The sequence below is a fragment of the Lithobates pipiens genome, unplaced genomic scaffold (assembly GCF_037356315.1).
Source record: "Lithobates pipiens isolate NorthernLeopardFrog02 unplaced genomic scaffold, aLitPip1_a1.2 Scaffold_185, whole genome shotgun sequence".
NCBI classification, from domain to species: Eukaryota; Metazoa; Chordata; class Amphibia; order Anura; family Ranidae; genus Lithobates; species Lithobates pipiens.
Window position 1 is genome coordinate 358,574 of NW_027507761.1, and position 22,666 is coordinate 381,239.

A 22,666-nucleotide genomic window follows, 5' to 3' on the forward strand; every position below is an offset into this window, starting at 1 on the left:
TCTGGCACACTGAGAATGATGAATGAATTAGATTTCATAGTGCTCGGTTTATGGGGAGATCCTGGAACACTACATTTTAATGTATATTTCTCCATTTATATATCCAGTATGACCTCTGACCTCCGATTATTGTGCTCCTGCTCTGTCTAGGGACTTGGAGCCAGTCCGTCTCATGTGGAGTCTTTCAATGTGACACCATCAGATGTTCTGAATTACTACTGTGAGCTTCAGATGAAGTCCGAAGTCCTTACCCTAAGCCATGCTGACCCGGCCGATGAGAGTACGGTGCTGGCTCTTCCACCGGTACAAAGGTAGGTTGATGTCATTGGCTCATTGATGACCTGGGAGGATGGGCCTCCTCCCCCTTGTGTATGGACAGGGGGAGACCATCTGTATGATCAGGACCCGTCCTATCCTGGCCAGTGATACCAGAATATGATCTGATGTCACTTCTGCCTGCATACAGATCACTAATCATTAACATTTCCAGGCGTGTATAGACATGATGCTTCCTGCTACACCTCCTGACTGCCGGGCACCTCCTGACTGCCGGGCACCTCCTGACTGCCGGGCACCTCCTGACTGCGGTACACCCTTCTGGCTGGGGGACACCTTCTGACTGCCGGGCACCTCCTGACTGCCGGGCACCTCCTGACTGCGGTACACCCTTCTGGCTGGGGGACACCTTCTGACTGCCGGGCACCTCCTGACTGCCGGGCACCTCCTGACTGCCGGGCACCTCCTGACTGCTGGGCACCTCCTGACTGCCGGGCACCTTCTGGCTGGGGGACACCTTCTGACTGCGGTACACCCTTCTGGCTGGGGGGACACCCTTCTGACTGCAGGTCACCTTTGGACTGGGGGACACCATTCTGACTGGGGGACACCGTTCTGACTGCCGGGCACCTTCTGGCTGGGGGACACCTTCTGACTGCCGGGCACCTCCTGACTGCGGTACACCCTTCTGGCTGGGGGGACACCCTTCTGACTGTAGGACACCTTTGGATTGGGGGACACCCTTCTGACTGCAGGTCACCTTTGGATTGGGGGACACCGTTCTGACTGGGGGACACCCTTCTGACTGGGGTACACCCTTCTGACTGCAGGTCACCTTCGGATTGGGGGACACCCTTCTGACTGCAGGTCACCTTTGGATTGGGGGACACCGTTCTGACTGGGGGACACCCTTCTGACTGGGGTACACCCTTCTGACTGCAGGTCACCTTCGGATTGGGGGACACCGTTCTGACTGTGGGACACCCTTCTGACTGGGGTACACCCTTCTGACTGCAGGTCACCTTCGGATTGGGGGACACCGTTCTGACTGTGGGACACCCTTCTGACTGGGGTACACCCTTCTGACTGCAGGTCACCTTCGGATTGGGGGACACTCTTCTGACTGGGGGACACCCTTCAGATTAGGGGGACACCCTTCAGACTGCAGGTCACCTTTGGATTAGGGGGACACCCTTCTGACTGTGGGACACCTTCGGATTGGGGGACACCCTTCTGACTGGAGGACACCCTTCTGACTGGGGGACACCCTTCTGACTGGGGGACACCCTTCTGACTGGGGGACACCCTTCTGACTGCTGGGCACCTTCTGACTGCTGGGCACCTTCTGACTGGGGGACACCCTTCTGACTGGAGGACACCCTTCTGACTGGGGGACACCCTTCTGACTGGAGGACACCCTTCTGACTGGAGGACACCTTTCTGACTGCTGGGCACCTTCTGACTGCTGGGCACCTTCTGACTGCGGGACACCCTTCTGACTGGAGGACACCCTTCTGACTGGGGGACACCCTTCTGACTGGAGGACACCCTTCTGACTGGGGGACACCCTTCTGACTGGAGGACACCCTTCTGACTGGAGGACACCTTTCTGACTGTAGGACACCTTCAGATTGCGGGACACCCTTCTGACTGTAGGACACCTTCTGACTGGGGGACACCTTCTGACTGCTGGGCACCTTCTGACTGCTGGGCACCTTCTGACTGGGGGACACCCTTCTGACTGGAGGACACCCTTCTGACTGGAGGACACCCTTCTGACTGGGGGACACCCTTCTGACTGGGGGACACCCTTCTGACTGGAGGACACCCTTCTGACTGGGGGACACCCTTCTGACTGGAGGACACCCTTCTGACTGGAGGACACCCTTCTGACTGGAGGACACCCTTCTGACTGGAGGACACCTTTCTGACTGCTGGGCACCTTCTGACTGCTGGGCACCTTCTGATTGGGGGACACCATTCTGACTGGAGGACACCCTTCTGACTGGGGGACACCCTTCTGACTGGGGGACACCCTTCTGACTGGAGGACACCCTTCTGACTGGAGGACACCCTTCTGACTGGAGGACACCCTTCTGACTGGAGGACACCTTTCTGACTGTAGGACACCTTCAGATTGCGGGACACCCTTCTGACTGTAGGACACCTTCTGACTGGGGGACACCTTCTGACTGCTGGGCACCTTCTGACTGCTGGGCACCTTCTGACTGCTGGGCACCTTCTGACTGCTGGGCACCTTCTGACTGGGGGACACCCTTCTGACTGTAGGACACCTTCTGACTGCAGGTCACCTTCTGACTGCAGGTCACCTTTGGATTAGGGGGACACCCTTCTGACTGGAGGACACCCTTCTGACTGTAGGACACCTTCAGATTGCGGGACACCCTTCTGACTGTGGGACACCTTCTGACTGGGGGACACCTTCTGACTGCTGGGCACCTTCTGACTGCTGGGCACCTTCTGACTGGGGGACACCCTTCTGACTGTAGGGCACCTTCTGACTGCTGGGCACCTTCTGACTGGGGGACACCCTTCTGACTGGAGGACACCCTTCTGACTGGAGGACACCCTTCTGACTGGGGGACACCCTTCTGACTGGAGGACACCCTTCTGACTGCTGGGCACCTTCTGACTGCTGGGCACCTTCTGACTGGGGGACACCCTTCTGACTGGGGGACACCCTTCTGACTGGAGGACACCCTTCTGACTGGAGGACACCCTTCTGACTGGAGGACACCCTTCTGACTGGGGGACACCCTTCTGACTGGGGGACACCCTTCTGACTGGAGGACACCCTTCTGACTGCTGGGCACCTTCTGACTGCTGGGCACCTTCTGACTGGGGGACACCCTTCTGACTGGGGGACACCCTTCTGACTGGGGGACACCCTTCTGACTGGGGGACACCCTTCTGACTGGGGGACACCCTTCTGCCTGGAGGACACCCTTCTGCCTGGAGGACACCCTTCTGACTGGAGGACACCCTTCTGACTGTAGGACACCTTCAGATTGCGGGACACCCTTCTGACTGTAGGACACCTTCTGACTGCTGGGCACCTTCTGACTGGGGGACACCCTTCTGACTGGAGGACACCCTTCTGACTGGAGGACACCCTTCTGACTGGGGGACACCCTTCTGACTGGGGGACACCCTTCTGACTGGGGGACACCCTTCTGACTGGGGGACACCCTTCTGACTGGAGGACACCCTTCTGACTGGAGGACACCCTTCTGACTGGAGGACACCCTTCTGACTGGAGGACACCTTTCTGACTGTAGGACACCTTCAGATTGCGGGACACCCTTCTGACTGGGGGACACCTTCTGACTGGGGGACACCTTCTGACTGCTGGGCACCTTCTGACTGCTGGGCACCTTCTGACTGGGGGACACCCTTCTGACTGTAGGACACCTTCTGACTGCAGGTCACCTTTGGATTAGGGGGACACCCTTCTGACTGGAGGACACCCTTCTGACTGTAGGACACCTTCAGATTGCGGGACACCCTTCTGACTGGGGGACACCTTCTGACTGCTGGGCACCTTCTGACTGCTGGGCACCTTCTGACTGCTGGGCACCTTCTGACTGGGGGACACCCTTCTGACTGTAGGACACCTTCTGACTGCTGGACACCTTCTGACTGCTGGACACCTTCTGACTGCTGGGCACCTTCTGACTGCTGGGCACCTTCTGACTGGGGGACACCCTTCTGACTGTAGGACACCTTCTGACTGCAGGTCACCTTTGGATTAGGGGGACACCCTTCTGACTGGAGGACACCCTTCTGACTGTAGGACACCTTCAGATTGCGGGACACCCTTCTGACTGGGGGACACCTTCTGACTGCTGGGCACCTTCTGACTGCTGGGCACCTTCTGACTGCTGGGCACCTTCTGACTGGGGGACACCCTTCTGACTGGGGGACACCTTCTGACTGCTGGGCACCTTCTGACTGCTGGGCACCTTCTGACTGGGGGACACCCTTCTGACTGTAGGACACCTTCTGACTGCAGGTCACCTTTGGATTAGGGGGACACCCTTCTGACTGGAGGACACCCTTCTGACTGTAGGACACCTTCAGATTGCGGGACACCCTTCTGACTGTAGGACACCTTCTGACTGCTGGGCACCTTCTGACTGCTGGGCACCTTCTGACTGCTGGGCACCTTCTGACTGGGGGACACCCTTCTGACTGTAGGACACCTTCTGACTGCAGGTCACCTTTGGATTAGGGGGACACCCTTCTGACTGGAGGACACCCTTCTGACTGTAGGACACCTTCAGATTGCGGGACACCCTTCTGACTGTAGGACACCTTCGGATTGGGGGACACCCTTCTGACTGTAGGACACCTTCGGATTGGGGGACACCCTTCTGACTGTAGGACACCTTCGGATTGGGGGGACACCCTTCTGACTGTAGGACACCTTCGGATTGGGGGACACCCTTCTGACTGTAGGACACCTTCGGATTGGGGGGACACCCTTCTGACTGGGGGACACCTTCGGATTGGGGGACACCCTTCTGACTGTAGGACACCTTCGGATTGGGGGGACACCCTTCTGACTGTAGGACACCTTCGGATTGGGGGGACACCCTTCTGACTGTAGGACACCTTCGGATTGGGGGACACCCTTCTGACTGTAGGACACCTTCGGATTGGGGGGACACCCTTCTGACTGGGGGACACCTTCGGATTGGGGGACACCCTTCTGACTGTAGGACACCTTCGGATTGGGGGGACACCCTTCTGACTGTAGGACACCTTCGGATTGGGGGGACACCCTTCTGACTGTAGGACACCTTCGGATTGGGGGGACACCCTTCTGACTGTAGGACACCTTCGGATTGGGGGACACCCTTCTGACTGTAGGACACCTTCGGATTGGGGGGACACCCTTCTGACTGGGGGACACCTTCGGATTGGGGGACACCCTTCTGACTGTAGGACACCTTCGGATTGGGGGACACCCTTCTGACTGTAGGACACCTTCGGATTGGGGGGACACCCTTCTGACTGTAGGACACCTTTGGATTGGGGGGACACCCTTCTGACTGTAGGACACCTTCGGATTGGGGGACACCCTTCTGACTGTAAGACACCTTCGGATTGGGGGGACACCCTTCTGACTGTAGGACACCTTCGGATTGGGGGGACACCCTTCTGACTGTAGGACACCTTCGGATTGGGGGACACCCTTCTGACTGTAGGACACCTTCGGATTGGGGGACACCCTTCTGACTGTAGGACACCTTCGGATTGGGGGGACACCCTTCTGACTGTAGGACACCTTCGGATTGGGGACACCCTTCTGACTGTAGGACACCTTCGGATTGGGGGGACACCCTTCTGACTGGGGGACACCTTCGGATTGGGGGACACCCTTCTGACTGTAGGACACCTTCGGATTGGGGGGACACCCTTCTGACTGTAGGACACCTTCGGATTGGGGGACACCCTTCTGACTGTAAGACACCTTCGGATTGGGGGGACACCCTTCTGACTGTAGGACACCTTCGGATTGGGGGGACACCCTTCTGACTGTAGGACACCTTCGGATTGGGGGACACCCTTCTGACTGTAGGACACCTTCGGATTGGGGGGACACCCTTCTGACTGGGGGACACCTTCGGATTGGGGGACACCCTTCTGACTGTAGGACACCTTCGGATTGGGGGGACACCCTTCTGACTGTAGGACACCTTCGGATTGGGGGGACACCCTTCTGACTGTAGGACACCTTCGGATTGGGGGGACACCCTTCTGACTGTAGGACACCTTCGGATTGGGGGACACCCTTCTGACTGTAGGACACCTTCGGATTGGGGGGACACCCTTCTGACTGTAGGACACCTTCGGATTGGGGGGACACCCTTCTGACTGTAGGACACCTTCGGATTGGGGGACACCCTTCTGACTGTAGGACACCTTCGGATTGGGGGGACACCCTTCTGACTGTAGGACACCTTCGGATTGGGGGACACCCTTCTGACTGTAGGACACCTTCGGATTGGGGGACACCATGGCACATTACTCACAATGTTTTTATCTTCTATAGTAACGGGTTATTTATATTTCCTACATGACTTTAGTAGTAAGACTCGCTCGTCTAGCTCGTCTTCTCATGGCTTTCCTATTCGTTTTGTAGGAAGCGCGTCCTTCTGCGGTTGGGGGAGACAAGTAAATCTTCACAACGTAGAGATCAGAAAGGTGAGATGATTGGCTCATTGGGCAACTTTTCTGTCTGTATTTTCTAAAGCCTGTCATGGTCTCTTCTTTCTGTCATCTTATTATATGTAGCACTGTAATGGGCCTCCGTCCTCAACAGGACATACAACTCAGGGACACCCCCCCCCCCCCCCCCCCCCGGATTCAGGCTGGGGGGTGAATTGTCCAATAACAATGAATACACAGGGCAGGTGTATCCCAACTTCTCATAAGCAGAGAGGGGCTGCTGGAGGAATTCCCCCCCACAATTAGGGGAAGTAGGCTCCCCGTGACAAGCACAGTCTGTCTTCTTTACATTAACAAATCATTGCCCCTGATCTTCTGGTCGCAGATCATTGCCCCTGATCTTCTGGTCGCAGATTATTGCCCCTGATCTTCTGGTCACAGATTATTGCCCCTGATCTTCTGGTCACAGATTATTGCCCCTGATCTCCTGGTTACAGATTATTGCCCTTGATCACCTGGTCACAGATTATTGCCCTTGATCACCTGGTCACAGAACATTGCCCCGATCACAGATCTTTGTCCCTGATCTTCTGGTCACAGATAATTGCCCCTGGTTACAAATCATTGTTCCTGATCGCAGATGATTGCCCCTGATCTTCTGGTCGCAGATCATTGCCCCTTATCAGATCATTGCCCCTGATCTCCTGGTCACAGATCATTGCCCCTGATCTCCTGGTCACAGATCATTGCCCTTGATCATCTGGTCACAGACCTTTGTCCCTGATCTTCTGGTCAAAGATAATTGCCCCTGATCTTCTGGTCACAGATCATTGCTCCTGATCACAGATCATTGCCCCCGATCTTCTGGTCACAGATCATTGCCCTGATCACAGATCTTTGTCCCTGATCTTCTGGTCACAGATAATTGCCCCTGGTTACAAATCATTGCTCCTGATCTTCTAGTCGCAGATGATTGCCCCTGATCTCCTGGTCACAGATCATTGCCCCTGATCACCTGGTCACAGATCATTGCCCCTGATCTCCTGGTCACAGTTCATTGCCCCTGATCTCCTGGTCACAGATCATTGCCCCTGATCACCTGGTCACAGATCATTGCCCCTGATCTCCTGGTCACAGATCATTGCCCCTGATCACCTGGTCACAGATCATTGCCCCTGATCTTCTGGTCAAAGATAATTGCCCCTGGTTACAAATCATTGCTCCTGATCTTCTAGTCGCAGATGATTGCCCCTGATCTCCTGGTCACAGATCATTGCCCCTGATCTCCTGGTCACAGATCATTGCCCCTGATCTCCTGGTCACAGATCATTGCCCCTGATCACCTGGTCACAGATCATTGCCCCTGATCTTCTGGTCAAAGATAATTGCCCCTGGTTACAAATCATTGCTCCTGATCTTCTAGTCGCAGATGATTGCCCCTGATCTCCTGGTCACAGTTCATTGCCCCTGATCTCCTGGTCACAGATCATTGCCCCTGATCTCCTGGTCACAGATCATTGCCCCTGATCACCTGGTCACAGATCATTGCCCCTGATCTTCTGGTCAAAGATAATTGCCCCTGGTTACAAATCATTGCTCCTGATCTTCTAGTCGCAGATGATTGCCCCTGATCTCCTGGTCACAGATCATTGCCCCTGATCACCTGGTCACAGATCATTGCCCCTGATCTTCTGGTCAAAGATAATTGCCCCTGGTTACAAATCATTGCTCCTGATCTTCTAGTCGCAGATGATTGCCCCTGATCTCCTGGTCACAGATCATTGCCCCTGATCACCTGGTCACAGATCATTGCCCCTGATCTTCTGGTCAAAGATAATTGCCCCTGGTTACAAATCATTGCTCCTGATCTTCTAGTCGCAGATGATTGCCCCTGATCTTCTGGTCACAGATCATTGCCCCTGATCTTCTGGTCAAAGATAATTGCCCCTGGTTACAAATCATTGCCCCTGATCTCCTGGTCACAGATCATTGCCCCTGATCACCTGGTCACAGATCATTGCCCCTGATCACCTGGTCACAGATCATTGCTCCTGATCTTCTAGTCGCAGATGATTGCCCCTGATCTCCTGGTCACAGATCATTGCCCCTGATCACCTGGTCACAGATCATTGCCCCTGATCTTCTGGTCAAAGATAATTGCCCCTGGTTACAAATCATTGCTCCTGATCTTCTAGTCGCAGATGATTGCCCCTGATCTCCTGGTCACAGATCATTGCCCCTGATCTCCTGGTCACAGATCATTGCCCCTGATCTCCTGGTCACAGATCATTGCCCCTGATCTTCTGGTCAAAGATAATTGCCCCTGGTTACAAATCATTGCTCCTGATCTTCTAGTCGCAGATGATTGCCCCTGATCTCCTGGTCACAGATCATTGCCCCTGATCTCCTGGTCACAGATCATTGCCCCTGATCTCCTGGTCACAGATCATTGCCCCTGATCACCTGGTCACAGATCATTGCCCCTGATCTTCTGGTCAAAGATAATTGCCCCTGGTTACAAATCATTGCTCCTGATCTTCTAGTCGCAGATGATTGCCCCTGATCTCCTGGTCACAGATCATTGCCCCTGATCACCTGGTCACAGATCATTGCCCCTGATCTTCTGGTCAAAGATCATTGCCCCTGGTTACAAATCATTGCTCCTGATCTTCTAGTCGCAGATGATTGCCCCTGATCTCCTGGCCAAAGATCATATTAATCTTCTGGACATAGATTGCCACCCTCCATCTCCTGTTTATAGTCTCCTGCCATCTCCTGGTTTGCTTTCTTTGCCCACTTTATCATGGATCATTGCCCCCAATCTCATGGTTGTAGATGATCAACAAGCAAAAAAATACAGGAGATTGTGGGGTGTGACTTTTGGATCATAGATTATGGTCCATGTTGTCTTCATAACTTCATGTATATCTAACAAATGGGAACCACTAAGTGATCCGAGTGATTTTGGGGAGTGGGCACATTTCTTGTTGGGAAGTATTATTGACTGAGTGTAATATTTAATGTGAGAAGTTTGGCTTTCTTGTATAAATCTGTTATATATTATTATTATATGTGCAGGAGATGGAAAAAGATTTATCAGAGAAGATCTGATCAGTGTTTCCACAGCCTGCCTGTAGACATCTGTCTTTTACCATAGTCTAACCCTATCTAATTGCATGAGAAATAGTCCATTTCAGCTATGGTCCTCCTAGGTTTATGGGCTGTGCCTTGTACCCTTCCATTAGTATTAGCACCCCCAAGCTAAGAATCGTTGTCCTGTTGATTACTAGGTAGGTTGTAGTCTTAGGGTTAGATGCTGCAGACATATTGTGATCAGACGTATTTCGACCTCGTTTTTCTCTTTCAGGTGTCTCCCTCCCTCCGATTCCTCAGAGACTTTTTCCCAGTGTTATCCCATTCATTAACTTACCTGTGAAAAGGATCTCCATGAACCCATTCACACCTACCTTGGACGGTCCAGGGGCCGCACATCTCACTGGCTCCCTGACACAGGAAGCCCATCAATATTTCTTTTTACAGCAGTCTTATTTGGAGAGTTATTACTGACATTAAACCAAATGAACATCGTCTCCCCGGTCATTGTTTTATCATGTGCTACCAAAAGTGTGCCGGGATATTAAACGGAGAGGAGGTCCGGGGGGATTTGGATAACTTTCCTCTTTGAAGGACAAAGCAGGGATTAGCAGTATGGACAGGGCCGTCTTTAATATTGATTGGACCCTGGGCAAAAATTTTCTTGGGGGCCCCCTCTCCATGCAGTTTCACTCTCCACCTGCTCTGAGACATACAATAAATAGCAGCTGGACTCGAAATCAGTTTACTGAATCAGATCAGGCAGCTATTGCGATTGGTTGCCAGAGGTTACAGTGTATCATTACCGCTCACTGGTTGCTAGAGGTTACAGTGTATCATTACCGCTCACTGACTGGTTGCTAGAGGTTACAGAACACATTACAGCTCATGGGTTAGTTGCTAGAGGTTACAGCACATGAATTCTGCTTGTTGAATGGTTGCTAGAGGTTATCACCTCAGGGGGGCATGATATACATATCAATGCTGCCGACCGCCGCTATTTACATATGAATGCCGGTAATTTACATGTAAACACAGGGTCTCCAGGTGAGTCATTTGGGACACAGCACAGGACTAAAACCTCAAGGGGCGAGGGAATTTAAACCAGGATAGTTGGCAATTATGAAGCAGCTGCTTTGGGCCCCACAACAATGACAGGGCCCAGGGCAGATGCCCCTTTTGCCCCGCCTTAAAAACGCCCCCCCCCCCCGAGTATGGAGCATATAAAATGTATGCAAAAACACAGAGCATTCATCTTATATAACACACAGCAGCGCATGCAGAGCAGAGTGATGGGGGGTAGGTATCGTAAAGTGAGCATAGAGATGATGTTTGGGGTGTATGGGGCTGCAGATATATTGTAACCCCCTTGGACTTCTAGGACAGAAAGTAGGATGAGAGTAAGTTTCTTTACAATGACACTTTTATTTTTTTATTTCAATGTTTTTATTGATTATTGTTGATAAAAAAAAAAATTGCATGTTACATACACATAGTAAAACATAAATCTAAATATCATTGTAATCATGAAATACAGAGTTTGAAAATAAAGCAGTAATATAAATTGATATTTGGCATAAGATAGAAATGCGTAGAGCAATAAAATAAAAAAATAAAAAGAAACACTTGTTAATACTTATCAAATAGGTGAAATTACTCCAAGCTGAATAAATAGAATATAAACAACACATGCGTACATATGGAGTCACACTAGTCGCAAACCAACATCTCATAAGAAACCAAAAAAGGTGCATCAAACTTGAGTAACTATGGGTCTGAAAACTCCACATTATCTCGCGCACCCCGAATGGGATCAAACTGTGCGCAAAAATCATTTGAGTCCTGACCACGAACAATATATAAGGTAATAGTCTGTATGGCTTTAATCTGAGCTACAACCGATACTGTTGTCTACTTTATAAGGGAGTAGTATCCAGAATCAGGTACAAGTTGCTGAATAAAAGCAGTATAATGTTATTTATTCTAGTAAATTAAATAGAGTTGGGGTCCCCAGGTCAAGCTAAACAGGGACAGATATTAGGGTGTTATATGTAGTCGAGCACTTAAAATGTGACCAACATGACCACGTTTTATAAAATTTAATATGAGTATCTTTCGCTTGAGAGATCAAGCCCTCCATTTCAGCTATTTTCTCTATTCTGCGGAGCCATTCAGAAATAGTGGGGGGGAGGGGAAGAACGCCAATGAACGGGGACGCAAAGCTTTGCTGCATTTATAAGATGTAATGAGAGGGATCTTTTATAAGTGGATTGCGGAATAGATGTATGATGCAGGAGGTATTGAGCTGGCGTGTAGTCTGGGGTATAGGTTGTGATTTTAGTGTTGAGCTTATGGACTTCCTTCCAATATGGTTGGATTAAAGGACAATCCCACCATATGTGGAGAAGAGAACCGTGCGCTAGATTACATCTCCAACATGTGGGAGGGATAGTAGAATGGAATTTGTGAATTCGGTCAGGCGTTCTATACCATCTAGAGCAGGGATGTCCAAACTTTTTTCAAAGAGGGCCAGATTTGATGAACTGAACATGCGCGAGGGCCGACCATTTTGCGCGACATTCTTTGAACCATTAAAATTCGGTCTAAGTGTGTCCATCCGAGCACTAATACACTGCCCAACAAGAATTCTCTTGCCTTTGTGGCTGTGTGTGGTGAATAGATGAACTCAAGTGTATTATTTGGATACACCATATTTATTGACTATAACACGCACCTTCACTTTAAGAGGGAAGCTTCAGGGGAAAAAACGTAAAATTTTAAATAAAAGAACTGTGAAGCAAAACAAGGGTCAGTGTCTATCTGCAGACCCCCAATTGCTAGGAATGCAGCGCCCGCCATTGCCAGGAATGCAGCGCCCGCCATTGCCAGGGAATGCAGCGCCCGCCATTGCCAGGGAATGCAGCGCCCGCCATTGCCAGGAATGCACCCGCCATTGCCGGGAATTTCACCCACCATTGCCGGGAATTCACTCACCATTGCCAGGAATGCAGCTCCACAATTGCAATTGCCAGGAATGCAGCCACCATTACCATCAGTGCAACCATGGAGGGCAGGACGAGCGCCAAAGACATCTTACAGGAGAATCTCCTGTTTACACCATGGCCTCTTTAAGAGAAAGTCCCGCCTCCTTTGATGGACAGCACAGTCGTCCAATGGAAGAGATGGGACTTCCTATTACAGCTGCCGTGTAAACAGGAAATTCTCCTGTTGTGTGCACGGCACTCGTCCTGCCTCCTCCCTCCGAGGCAGCCGAACTATATATCTTTTGTGGCCCTGGCGCTGGGAGATCGCTGGGGGCCACAAAAGATATATATATGTTTAAACAACCAGGCGGGCCGTTCAAAACCGGACCGCGGGCCGCAATTGGCCCGCGGGCCGGACTTTGGACATGCCTGATCTAGAGTATAATTTGTATCCATTTTCTTGAGCGGTAACATTTAGGGAGCCTGAATGTATGTGTGTATATATGTTCTGCCAGTCCTCATGTGTTAAATCCAAGGACAGTTCTCTAACCCATTTCTTACATGTGGTGTCATTTGAGAAAGAAGCATCTGGGAACATTAAAGAATAGGTCAATGAAATGAGGTGTCTTTGAGGGTCTGTTTTGGAGCATAAGTTTTCAAACGGCGTGTGGTCTCTATACCACAGAGATTGGGAGTTAGAGCTTTGCAAAAAATGTCTTATTTGAAGGTATTTAAAGAAAGGAATCTTCATTCCAGGGAAACGAGCTAAAATTTCTTGAAAAGATAATATCTGACCATTGTGATAGAAGGATTTGGCTCTCATGGGTTCCACTGCAGATATGTCAGCATCGGATTTAGGCGAAATATCAGGAGGGAAGTCCGGATTCTGGTCAATTGGGGTTAGTGGGCCCGGAACTGAGGCAATGTGTAGCTTCTTGCGAACTGAATGGAAGATTTGTAACGTGGGAGCTATTAGAGGATGTGATCTGACCTCATGTGTTCATTTTTGTGGATTGATCCATGGTAAATAAGACATTGGTAAATGGAGGACAGCTTCTTCCATACCTATCCAGGCCTTTGTCTTGTGATGTAAATGCCAATCTAATATTCTAGTCAGGTGACAAGCCCAGTAATACTTTTGAATATCCGGAAGACCTATTCCCCCCTTCAATTTTGGGGACACTAGCTTACCCTATGTGACCCGTGATGGTTTCTCTGCCCAGATACATTTTTTTATTTTTTTTTATTTTTGGAAAACTGACAGTTTTATTAGTTGCAAAAAGAAAAACAAGAGGGGAACAGAAACAAGAGGGGATCAACAAAAAGAGGGGAAAAAGGAATAAAAAGGAGAACAAAGCATTTCCAATAAAGAGCACAGGATGATGCATAGTACAATAATAAACACAACATCAGATTGTCAGTTAAACCAGCATCCCGAGTAGGGGTAAGAGTAGGTGGCGGTTCGTAGAGATCCTAATGAGCTACTATAGAGTAAAAAGGCGGCAATAGCGGATCTCCTGTGACAGGTCACTTCAACAAATAGCAATAAGAGCATTAGAGAAGGGAAAAGCCAAGTCAGGAAGAGGAGAAAAAGAATAGAGATAGGGTGTAAGAGGGTTAAGGCAGCCTCCTGCCCCCAGAGCCCAGGGCTGTCCCAAAAACAGCCACCTCAGGCAGCATTAGCCCCATGAGAAGAGAACCATGCATCAGTAGGCTGGGGGAGTCTCGAATAGGACCCAAGGCCCCCAGATTCCGTCATGCTTATCAAGGGTGTCATTCAGGGAGGCTGTCAGGTATTCCATTCTCTTAACATCTCTGATCCTGGTGTGCAGTTCAGATAAAGAGGGGGGGGGTGTCCGTCTGTTTCCATTTTAGGGCCACCAGGCAACGGGCTGCGGTTAATACATGCAACAATAATCAAAGAACAGGAAGGGAGATTTAGGGATTTTGGCGGTGCTGATTAACAGAGTACAGTTAATTGAAGTACAAATTTTGTAGTACAAAAATTTATTGAGTTTGAAGTTAAAATCAGTAGCAATAAATGCTTAAAAAGTACAGGATAATACAATACAGTGGTTGTTCTCGTCAAGCACACATAGTCCCGACATGTTTCGCATTGGATTGCTTCTTCAGGGGATGTGTGAATATTTGGTCGCAGCCAAGGGTGACGCTTGATCCTCCAAACTCTGTACTTCTTGCTGGTACTTCTGTGCAGTTGTGTCTCCCTGAGTGCTTAAAAAGATTTCTTTTAAAATACGAGCGTCCCCATTTCTCACAACCATTCAACCCATTTTCCCTGGGTTGGCTTTTTAGCCCCCTGCGATTCAGCGCTGCTGTGGTTAACCCCCGAGGTGGACAATTCCCCTACTTTACCATCAACGTAGTGGTTGAAGATTTTGTTCAAATATTCACACATCCCCTGAAGAAGCAATCCAATGCGAAACATGTCGGGACTATGTGTGCTTGACGAGAACAACCACTGTATTGTATTATCCTGTACTTTTTAAGCATTTATTGCTACTGATTTTAACTTCAAACTCAATAAATTTTTGTACTACAAAATTTGTACTTCAATTAACTGTGCTCTGTTAATCAGCACCGCCAAAATCCCTAAATCTCCCTTCCTGTTCTTTGATTAATGTTTCAAATTTTCAGGGATGTGGTGCCATCTTTGTTAGGTGTTGTGTGACGCTGAACCATCATAAGTATTCCAACATGCAACAATAGTTTCTGTGACATTTTAGTGAAGGAGGCGGGTGGCAGACCCAACAGATAAATTTTTGGGATCTAAGGGCCCAGATAAATGTTAAACATAATCTTTTGTATGTGGAGAAGAAAGCTGGCGGTAGTTTTATAGGAATTGTTTGGAGTAAATAGAAGAGTCTAGGGAGTACATTCATTTTTATAATCGCCGCCCTACCAAACCAGGAAAAATTGCCTTTGTTCCAGTCTTGAAGGTTCTTCTGTATGGTTTTTAAAATGGGTGGCGAAATTCTTATTGTAAAGATCAGGTAGTTTTGATGGTAATTGTATCCCTAGGTAGGTTATGGCTGATGCATCCCAGCCAAACGGGAAATTGGACTGACATTGCCATACAATGGAATCTGACAGAGATGTGTTGAGTGCTTTCCATTTGGATAAATTTATTTGGAGGTTGGAGATTTTGAGGTCAAAATCCTTCAATAAGTTGGGAATTGTTATGATGGGATCAGTAAGAAAAAGAATAATATCATCATCTGCGTAAGCCGCTAATTTGTAACGAGTATTTGCCATTTCAACTCCTTTAATATCTTTGTTGGCTGTAATTTTTCTTAGAATAGGTTCCATGGTTAGTATAAATATAAGGGGGGATAAGGGACAACCCTGTCTAGTTCCATTCCACATGGAGAAAGCGTCCGACAGAAGACCATTAACTCTGATTTTTGCTGTTGGGGATGAATATAAGGTGAAGATATAGTTCATCATGCGTTCCTAGAAACCTATTTTGCGTAAGACTTCCGTCATATAGTCCCAGACCACTCCGTCCAACGCTTTCTCCGCATCGAGGGAAAGGAAAAAACGCAGGGGTGTTGGAAGATGTCAGCCAATGATAAATATTGAGTGCCTTCAAGGCAGGGGGTGACAAACTTCCTTGGAATCTAGGAGCCAGCTAAAAAAGTTAGGAGCCGGGTCGGTGACGGCGATCTGGACCTGTCCCTGGCCTGACATGGAGACGAGTGAGGGGAAGATAGCGCCGCCCCCCACCTGTCTCCAAGTCATTGCCCATAGCGCTTAGAGGGACATTTTGGTTTATTTTATTCAAATGACGATTTTTTTTAAAATTGCATTTTAGTGTAAATATGAGATGTGAGGTCTCTCTGACCCCCCGGATCTCATATATGTCATGCTTTTTTCTATTACAAGGGATTTCTACATTCCTTGCAATAGGAATAAAAGTGACACACTTTTTTTTTTTTTTTTTAAAGAACAGTGAAAAAAAATAAAATAAAAAGTTAAAATAAGAAAAAAAAAAAAAATTTTAAACGCGACCTGTCCCGCCAAGCTTGCGTGCAGAAGCGAACGCATATATGAAAGCGTTGTTCAAACCACACATGTGAGGTATCGCTGCGATCGGTAGAGTAAGAGCAATAATTCTACCCCCAGACTTTCTCTGTAACTCAAAACGTGCAACCTGTAGAATTTTTTAAACGTCGCCTATGGAGATTTTAAAGGGTAAAACTTTGTCGCCATTCCATGAGCGGGCGCAATTTTGAAGCGTGACATGTTGGGTATCGATTTACTCGGCGTAACATTATCTTTCACAATATTAAAAAAAATTGGGTTAACTTTACTGTTGTCTTATTTATTTTTTTATTAAATAAATTATTTTTACCCAAAAAAAAAAGTGCGCTTGTATATCCGCTGTGCAAATATGGTGTGACAGACAGTATTGCAACGACCACCATTTTACTCTCTAGGGTGTTAGAATAAATAAAAATGTATATATATCCATCCTTGTGAAAGTATTCGGCCCCCTTGAACTTTTCAACCTTTTGCCACATTTCAGGCTTCAAACATAAAGATATAAAATTTTTATTTTTTGTGAAGAATCACCAACAAGTGGGACACAATTGTGAAGTGGAACGAAATCTATTGGATATTTTAAACTTTTTTAGCAAATAAAAAACTGAAAAGTGGTGTGTGCAAAATTATTCAGCCCCTTTACTTTCAGTGCAGCAAACTCACTCCAGAAGTTCAGCGAGGATCTCTGAATGATCCAATGTTGTCCTAAATGACTGATGGTGATAAATAGAATCCACCTGTGTGTAATCAAGGCTCTGTATAAATGCACCTGCTCTGTGATAGTCTCAGGGTTCTGTTGAAAGCGCAGAGAGCATCATGAAGACCAAGGAACACACCAGGCAGGTCCGTAATACTGTTGTGGAGAAGTTTAAAGCTGGATTTGGATACAAAAAGATTTCCCAAGCTTTAAACATCCCAAGGAGCACTGTGCAAGCCATCATTTTGAAATGGAAGGAGTATCAGACCACTGCAAATCTACCAAGACCTGGCCGTCCCTCTAAACTTTCAGCTCAGACAAGGAGAAGACTGATCAGAGATGCAGCCAAGAGGCCCATGATCACTCTGGATGAACTGCAGAGGACTACAGCTGAGGTGGGAGAGTCTGTCCATAGGACAACAATCAGTCGTACACTGCACAAATCTGGCCTTTATGGAAGAGTGGCAAGAAGAAAGGCATTTCTCAAAGATATCCATAAAAAGTCTCGTCTAAAGTTTGCCACAAGCCACCTGGGAGACACACCAAACATGTGGAAGAAGGTGCTCTGGTCAGATGAAACCAAAATCCAACTTTTTGCCCACAATGCAAAACGATATGTTTGGCGTAAAAGCAACACAGCTCATCACCCTCAACACACCATCCCCGCTGTCACACATGGTGGTGGCAGCATCATGGTTTGGGCCTGCTTTTCTTCAGCAGGGACAGGGAAGATGGTTAAAATTGAGGGGAAGATGGATGCAGCCAAATACAGGACCATTCTGGATGAAAACCTGTTGGAGTCTGCAAAAGACCTGAAACTGGGACGGAGATTTATCTTCCAACAAGACAATGATCCCAAACATACAGCAAAATCTACAAAGGAATGGTTCACAAATAAACGTATCCAGGTGTTAGAATGGCCAAGTCAAAGTCCAGACCTGAATCCAATCGAGAATCTGTGGAAAGAGCTGAAAACTGCTGTTCACAAACGCTCTCCATCCAACCTCACTGAGCTCCAGCTGTTTTGCAAGGAAGAATGGGCAAGAATTTCAGTCTCTCGATGTGCAAAACTGATAGAGACACCCCAAGCGACTTGCAGCTGTAATCGCAGCAAAAGGCGGCTCTACAAAGTATTAACGCAAGGGGGCCCAATCATTTTACACACCCCACTTTTCATTTTTTTTTTATTAGTTAAAAAAGTTTCAAAAAATAGATTTCGTTCCACTTCACAATTGTGTCCCACTTGTTGGTGATTCTTCACGAAAAATAAAAATGTTATATCTTTATGTTTGAAGCCTGAAATGTGGCAAAAGGTTGAAAAGTTCAAGAGGGCCGAATACTTTCGCAAGGCACTGTATATATAAATAATATAATGTTTAGGGGTTCTAAGTAAATGGAAGGAGATAGCTCCATTAGCATTGCTGGTTGTAATTTTGTAATTCCAACGGCCACTACAAGAGGGTGCCAGATTCCACAAGGAACCATAGGATCACAGAAGGCCTCAAAGCCGGGGGCTCAATTACCGGCCGCCGGCGGCGCGGCCTGACGCAATCACGTCGGGGGGGGGAGGGTCCACGGAGACAGGATACCCCCAGCTGAGTTTTGTCGAGCCCTGCTCTACATTGTGTAAAAAAGGGCTGTTTGATCCTGTATGCATAGATCCTCCCCCTCCTCCTTGCAATGTCTATCTGAGGAAAGCCAGCCAACTTGCACGTGCTCAGTTGTGTCTTTTATGCTGGAGAGAAAACCGTTTCTTGTCCTCAGAGCTAGCCAGATCACATGATAGGGACATCACCCATGTTTTTCGGAGGCACGTGATGATCACTTGTCTGACGAAGGGGTCCTGCGTGACTCCGAAATGTTGTACTCTCCTTGTGTTGTGATCATGCAATAAACGATCCGTTTGGTCGCTACTTTGCGTCGATCCGCGGTGTGCTGGCAAATATCTATTTTGCAACAGAAGGTATACCCCCCCCTATCGCTTTCAGCGGGCGTAGCATAACAATGCATTTACAGAGTCCAAGGGGTTCAAGCAGATGGCAAGCAGGTGATGAAATACCTCTCCACTGTCTGCCAAATGCTCTTCAGAAACCATTGTACGTGTGAGGTTGTATTCTCCCTCCTCTACATTTCCCACCCCCCACCATCCCATGCCCTCGTGCCCCCTCACTCACCCAGATTGTGCAAAGCAGAGTGAATCTCCTTCATGGCGTCCCGCTACAGATCCTGCTGCCATTGCTCCATAAGCTCCCAGTCCTCTTCCTCGAAGCAGGCGGCCACATCGTGGAAGGTGACCGTCACCTGTGCGGGAGGGAAGGACAGACAGAGGGGTCCATTAAAATCAGGAGAATCAGGGAAATCGGGTCCAGAAAATAAACAAGAGCCTACAATTCCCTGCTCTCTATAAAGAGATGAGAACCATCGGATGACGATTGCCATGACCAAGGATGTGCCATGACAGCAGCTGCAGAATTACAATCCCATCCCCTGATAGCAGCATAAAGTACTCCCATCATACAAGTTCTTACCGTCCCCGACAACGAGCTGCAAGTCCTCTTCTCCCAACACTTCTCCATCTGAAAAACAGACTGAGTGTTAGCTCTTGTGTCCAGCACTTCAACCCCAGCGATATATACCAGTACATTGCCGGACTTTGAGTGGTTATACAATCCCAACATATAACATTTATATATATATATATTCCTCTTTTTTTTTTGTTTTGTTTTTTAGAGCCAGCTGCCATCTCTGGCCAATTAGCCGCTGGATTGCTTTTGTAAGCAGTGGGGGAGGGGACGTACTGTCCCTTTCCAAAGCTTTTTTTTTTGGGGGGGCCCACCCGTCCCACCAGGGGACCCGAGCAATCAGCCCACACTTCCACCGGCTGATCATAGGAGGTAATCAGAGACCGAAACGGCTCCGATCACCTCTATATAGGAAAAACGGGAAGCGCTGAGCATTCATCACTTCTGATTCCCCTCCCCCCCCCACCCCCCCCCGCATGTAAACGGTGCCAAAAAAAAAAAAAAAAAAAGGAAAGCAACATCTTGGAGCGATCAGATGTTTTTTAAAGCGGGAGTCCACCGGGACTCCGCGTTTTTTTTTTTTTTTTTTTTAAAAGCCAGCAGCTACAAATACTGCAGCTGCTGACTTTTAAATAGTGACACTTACCTGTCCAGCGCGCCCGCGATGTCGGCACCCGAAGCCGATCGCTCGCTTGGCTGCCGGGTCCCGCCGCCATCTTGGGTATGGGAATCAGGAAATGGAGCCTTTCGGCTTCATTTCCCGGTTCCCTACTGCGCATGCGCGAGCCGCGCGGCGCAATCCGGACGGTCCCCGCTGCCTCTGGGAGCTGTGTGTTTCCCAGCAGGCAGCGGGGCACTTGCTGAAGGGGGCGGGCGCTTGCGGAACGGAGGCGTAACCTACGCTCGTTCCGCAGAGCGCTAGCCCGGAAGTGGGTGCAGTTACCTGAATTATCCAGGTAACTGCACCCCCCTCCCCCCTGAAAGGTGCCGATTGTGGCGCCGGAGGGGGGGGGGGATTCCGATGAGCGGAGGTCCATTTTAGGGTGGACCTCCGCTTTAACCACTTGCAGACCAGACCATTTTGCTGGTCAAAGACCAGACCACTTTTTGCGATTCGGCGCTGCGTCGCTTTAACTGACAATTGCGCGGTGGTCGTGCGACGTGGCTCCCAAACATAATTGATGTTCTTTTTTTCCCCCACAAATAGAGCTTTCTTTTGGTGGTATTTGATCACCTCGGCGGTTTTTATTTTTTGCGCTATAAACAAAAATAGAGCGACAATTTTGAAAAAAAAAAAAAACGCATTATTTTTTACTTTTTGTTATATTAAATATCCCCCAAAAATATATAAAAAAAACATTTTTTCCCTCAGTTTATAAGCGATTATTGATTGGTTTGCGCAAAAGTTATAGCGTTTACAAAATAGGGATAGTTTTATAGCATTTTTATTAATAATTTTTTATTATTTTTTTTTTTTTTACTAGTAATGGCGGCGATCAGCGATTTTTATTGTGACTGCGACATTGTGGCGGACACATCGGACATTTTTGACACATTTTTGGGACCATTGTCATTTATACAGCAATCAGTGCTATATAAAGGCCACTGCCTTTATATAGCACTGATTGCTGTATAAATGACAAGTGATTCCTGTGTAAATGACACTGGCAGTGAAAGGGTTAACCAGTGGGTGGCAGTGTAGGGGTTAAGTGTTCCTAGGGGTGTGTTACTAACTGTGGGGGGGTTAGGCTTTCATTTAGTGTACACTGATCTCTGCTCCAATCACATGGAGCAGAGATCAGCGTCACTAGTTGCTAGGCAGAATGGAGAAATGCTGTTTACTCTGCATTTCCTCCATTCGGCAGCTCCGTGAGACGATCGCGGGGATGAGTCCGCGGGTCCCGCGACCGGACTCACGGGGGGTCCCGACCAGCGTGAGAGCGCGCTGCCGCCAACGGCACGCTCCCGATGGCAGGGCGGCATTGAATATTGGACGTACCTGTACGCCAATATGGCTGCCCGTGCCATTCTGTCGACGTACATCGCCGTACGCTGGTCGGGAAGTGGTTAAAAGGCAGGCGGGGAGATTTGGGGGTCGATCGCTATCACAGGCGATGTTTATATTCCCTGTGATAACAATTGAAGTGCTGGAAAAAAAATTTAATAAATAAAAAAGTGTAAAAGAATAAATTAAAATAATAAATAAAAAAAAATAAAAGTAAAGTGCCCCCCCCCCCCCCCGTGTGTTGTGCACAAAGGGGAATGCATGTGTCGGCCCCGCACACGCACAGCGATCGTCCCCACACAGCTACGACCGCAAACGTCAGATCACAGGCACTAATTCCAGCACCAGACCTCCTGTGTACAGCCAAAGGGACAACCTGTAAAGCAGGGATATCCAATTAGAACTACAATTCCCATGAGGCATAGCAAGACTCTGACAACCACAAGCCTGACACCCAGAGGCAGAGGCATGCTGGGACTTGTAGTTTTTGTAACAGCTGGAGGTCCGTGAATTGCAGATCCGCGGTGTAAAGACCTTCAATGCGTTGCTTATGGGTAAAATGGACATTGTTTGTTGCCACTGCACGAGCCGCACGCAATATGAAAGCGTCACATGACATCTTTTACAGAAAACACTTGGGTATTATATCGTGTTGCTGTGCAATAAATGTGTTTTTTTTTCCTTCAAGTATCTCACTCCACAAAAAGAATTCAGATTCCCTTTAGAGACCGGTCTCTGAGACACGAGAGAGGGGGGGCAAGTCTGGCAGAGAAGAAGAGAGGGGGGGGGCAAGTCTGGCAGACAAGGAGAGGGGGGGGGGGCAAGTCTGGCA

The 22,666-nt window shown here is 48.6% G+C and overlaps 2 protein-coding genes across 5 annotated transcripts in view; one reads left to right on the top strand and one right to left on the bottom strand.

The window, feature by feature from the left end:
* The window catches only part of LOC143995707 (uncharacterized), a gene marked incomplete at its 5' end in the record, with an annotated part of 102,237 nt that extends 91,219 nt beyond the window's left edge, over positions 1–11,018 (top strand). The window contains 3 exon segments of the mRNA XM_077490454.1: positions 151–311; positions 6,446–6,507; positions 9,839–11,018. Coding sequence (XP_077346580.1) covers positions 151–311; positions 6,446–6,507; positions 9,839–10,038 — 423 coding nt within the window.
* The window catches only part of LOC143995708 (uncharacterized), an 83,170-nt gene that overhangs the window by 58,563 nt on the left and 1,941 nt on the right, over positions 1–22,666 (bottom strand). For all 4 annotated transcript variants that reach the window (XR_013277467.1, XR_013277469.1, XR_013277468.1 and 1 more), the window contains exons 2-3: positions 19,836–19,883; positions 19,482–19,608 (exon numbers count right to left, since the gene is read on the bottom strand). Coding sequence is in view for 1 of the 4 variants with exons in the window: in XM_077490455.1 (XP_077346581.1) it covers positions 19,482–19,608; positions 19,836–19,883 (175 nt within the window). In the remaining 3 variants the exon portion in view is untranslated. The remainder of the gene's footprint in view (positions 1–19,481; positions 19,609–19,835; positions 19,884–22,666) is intronic.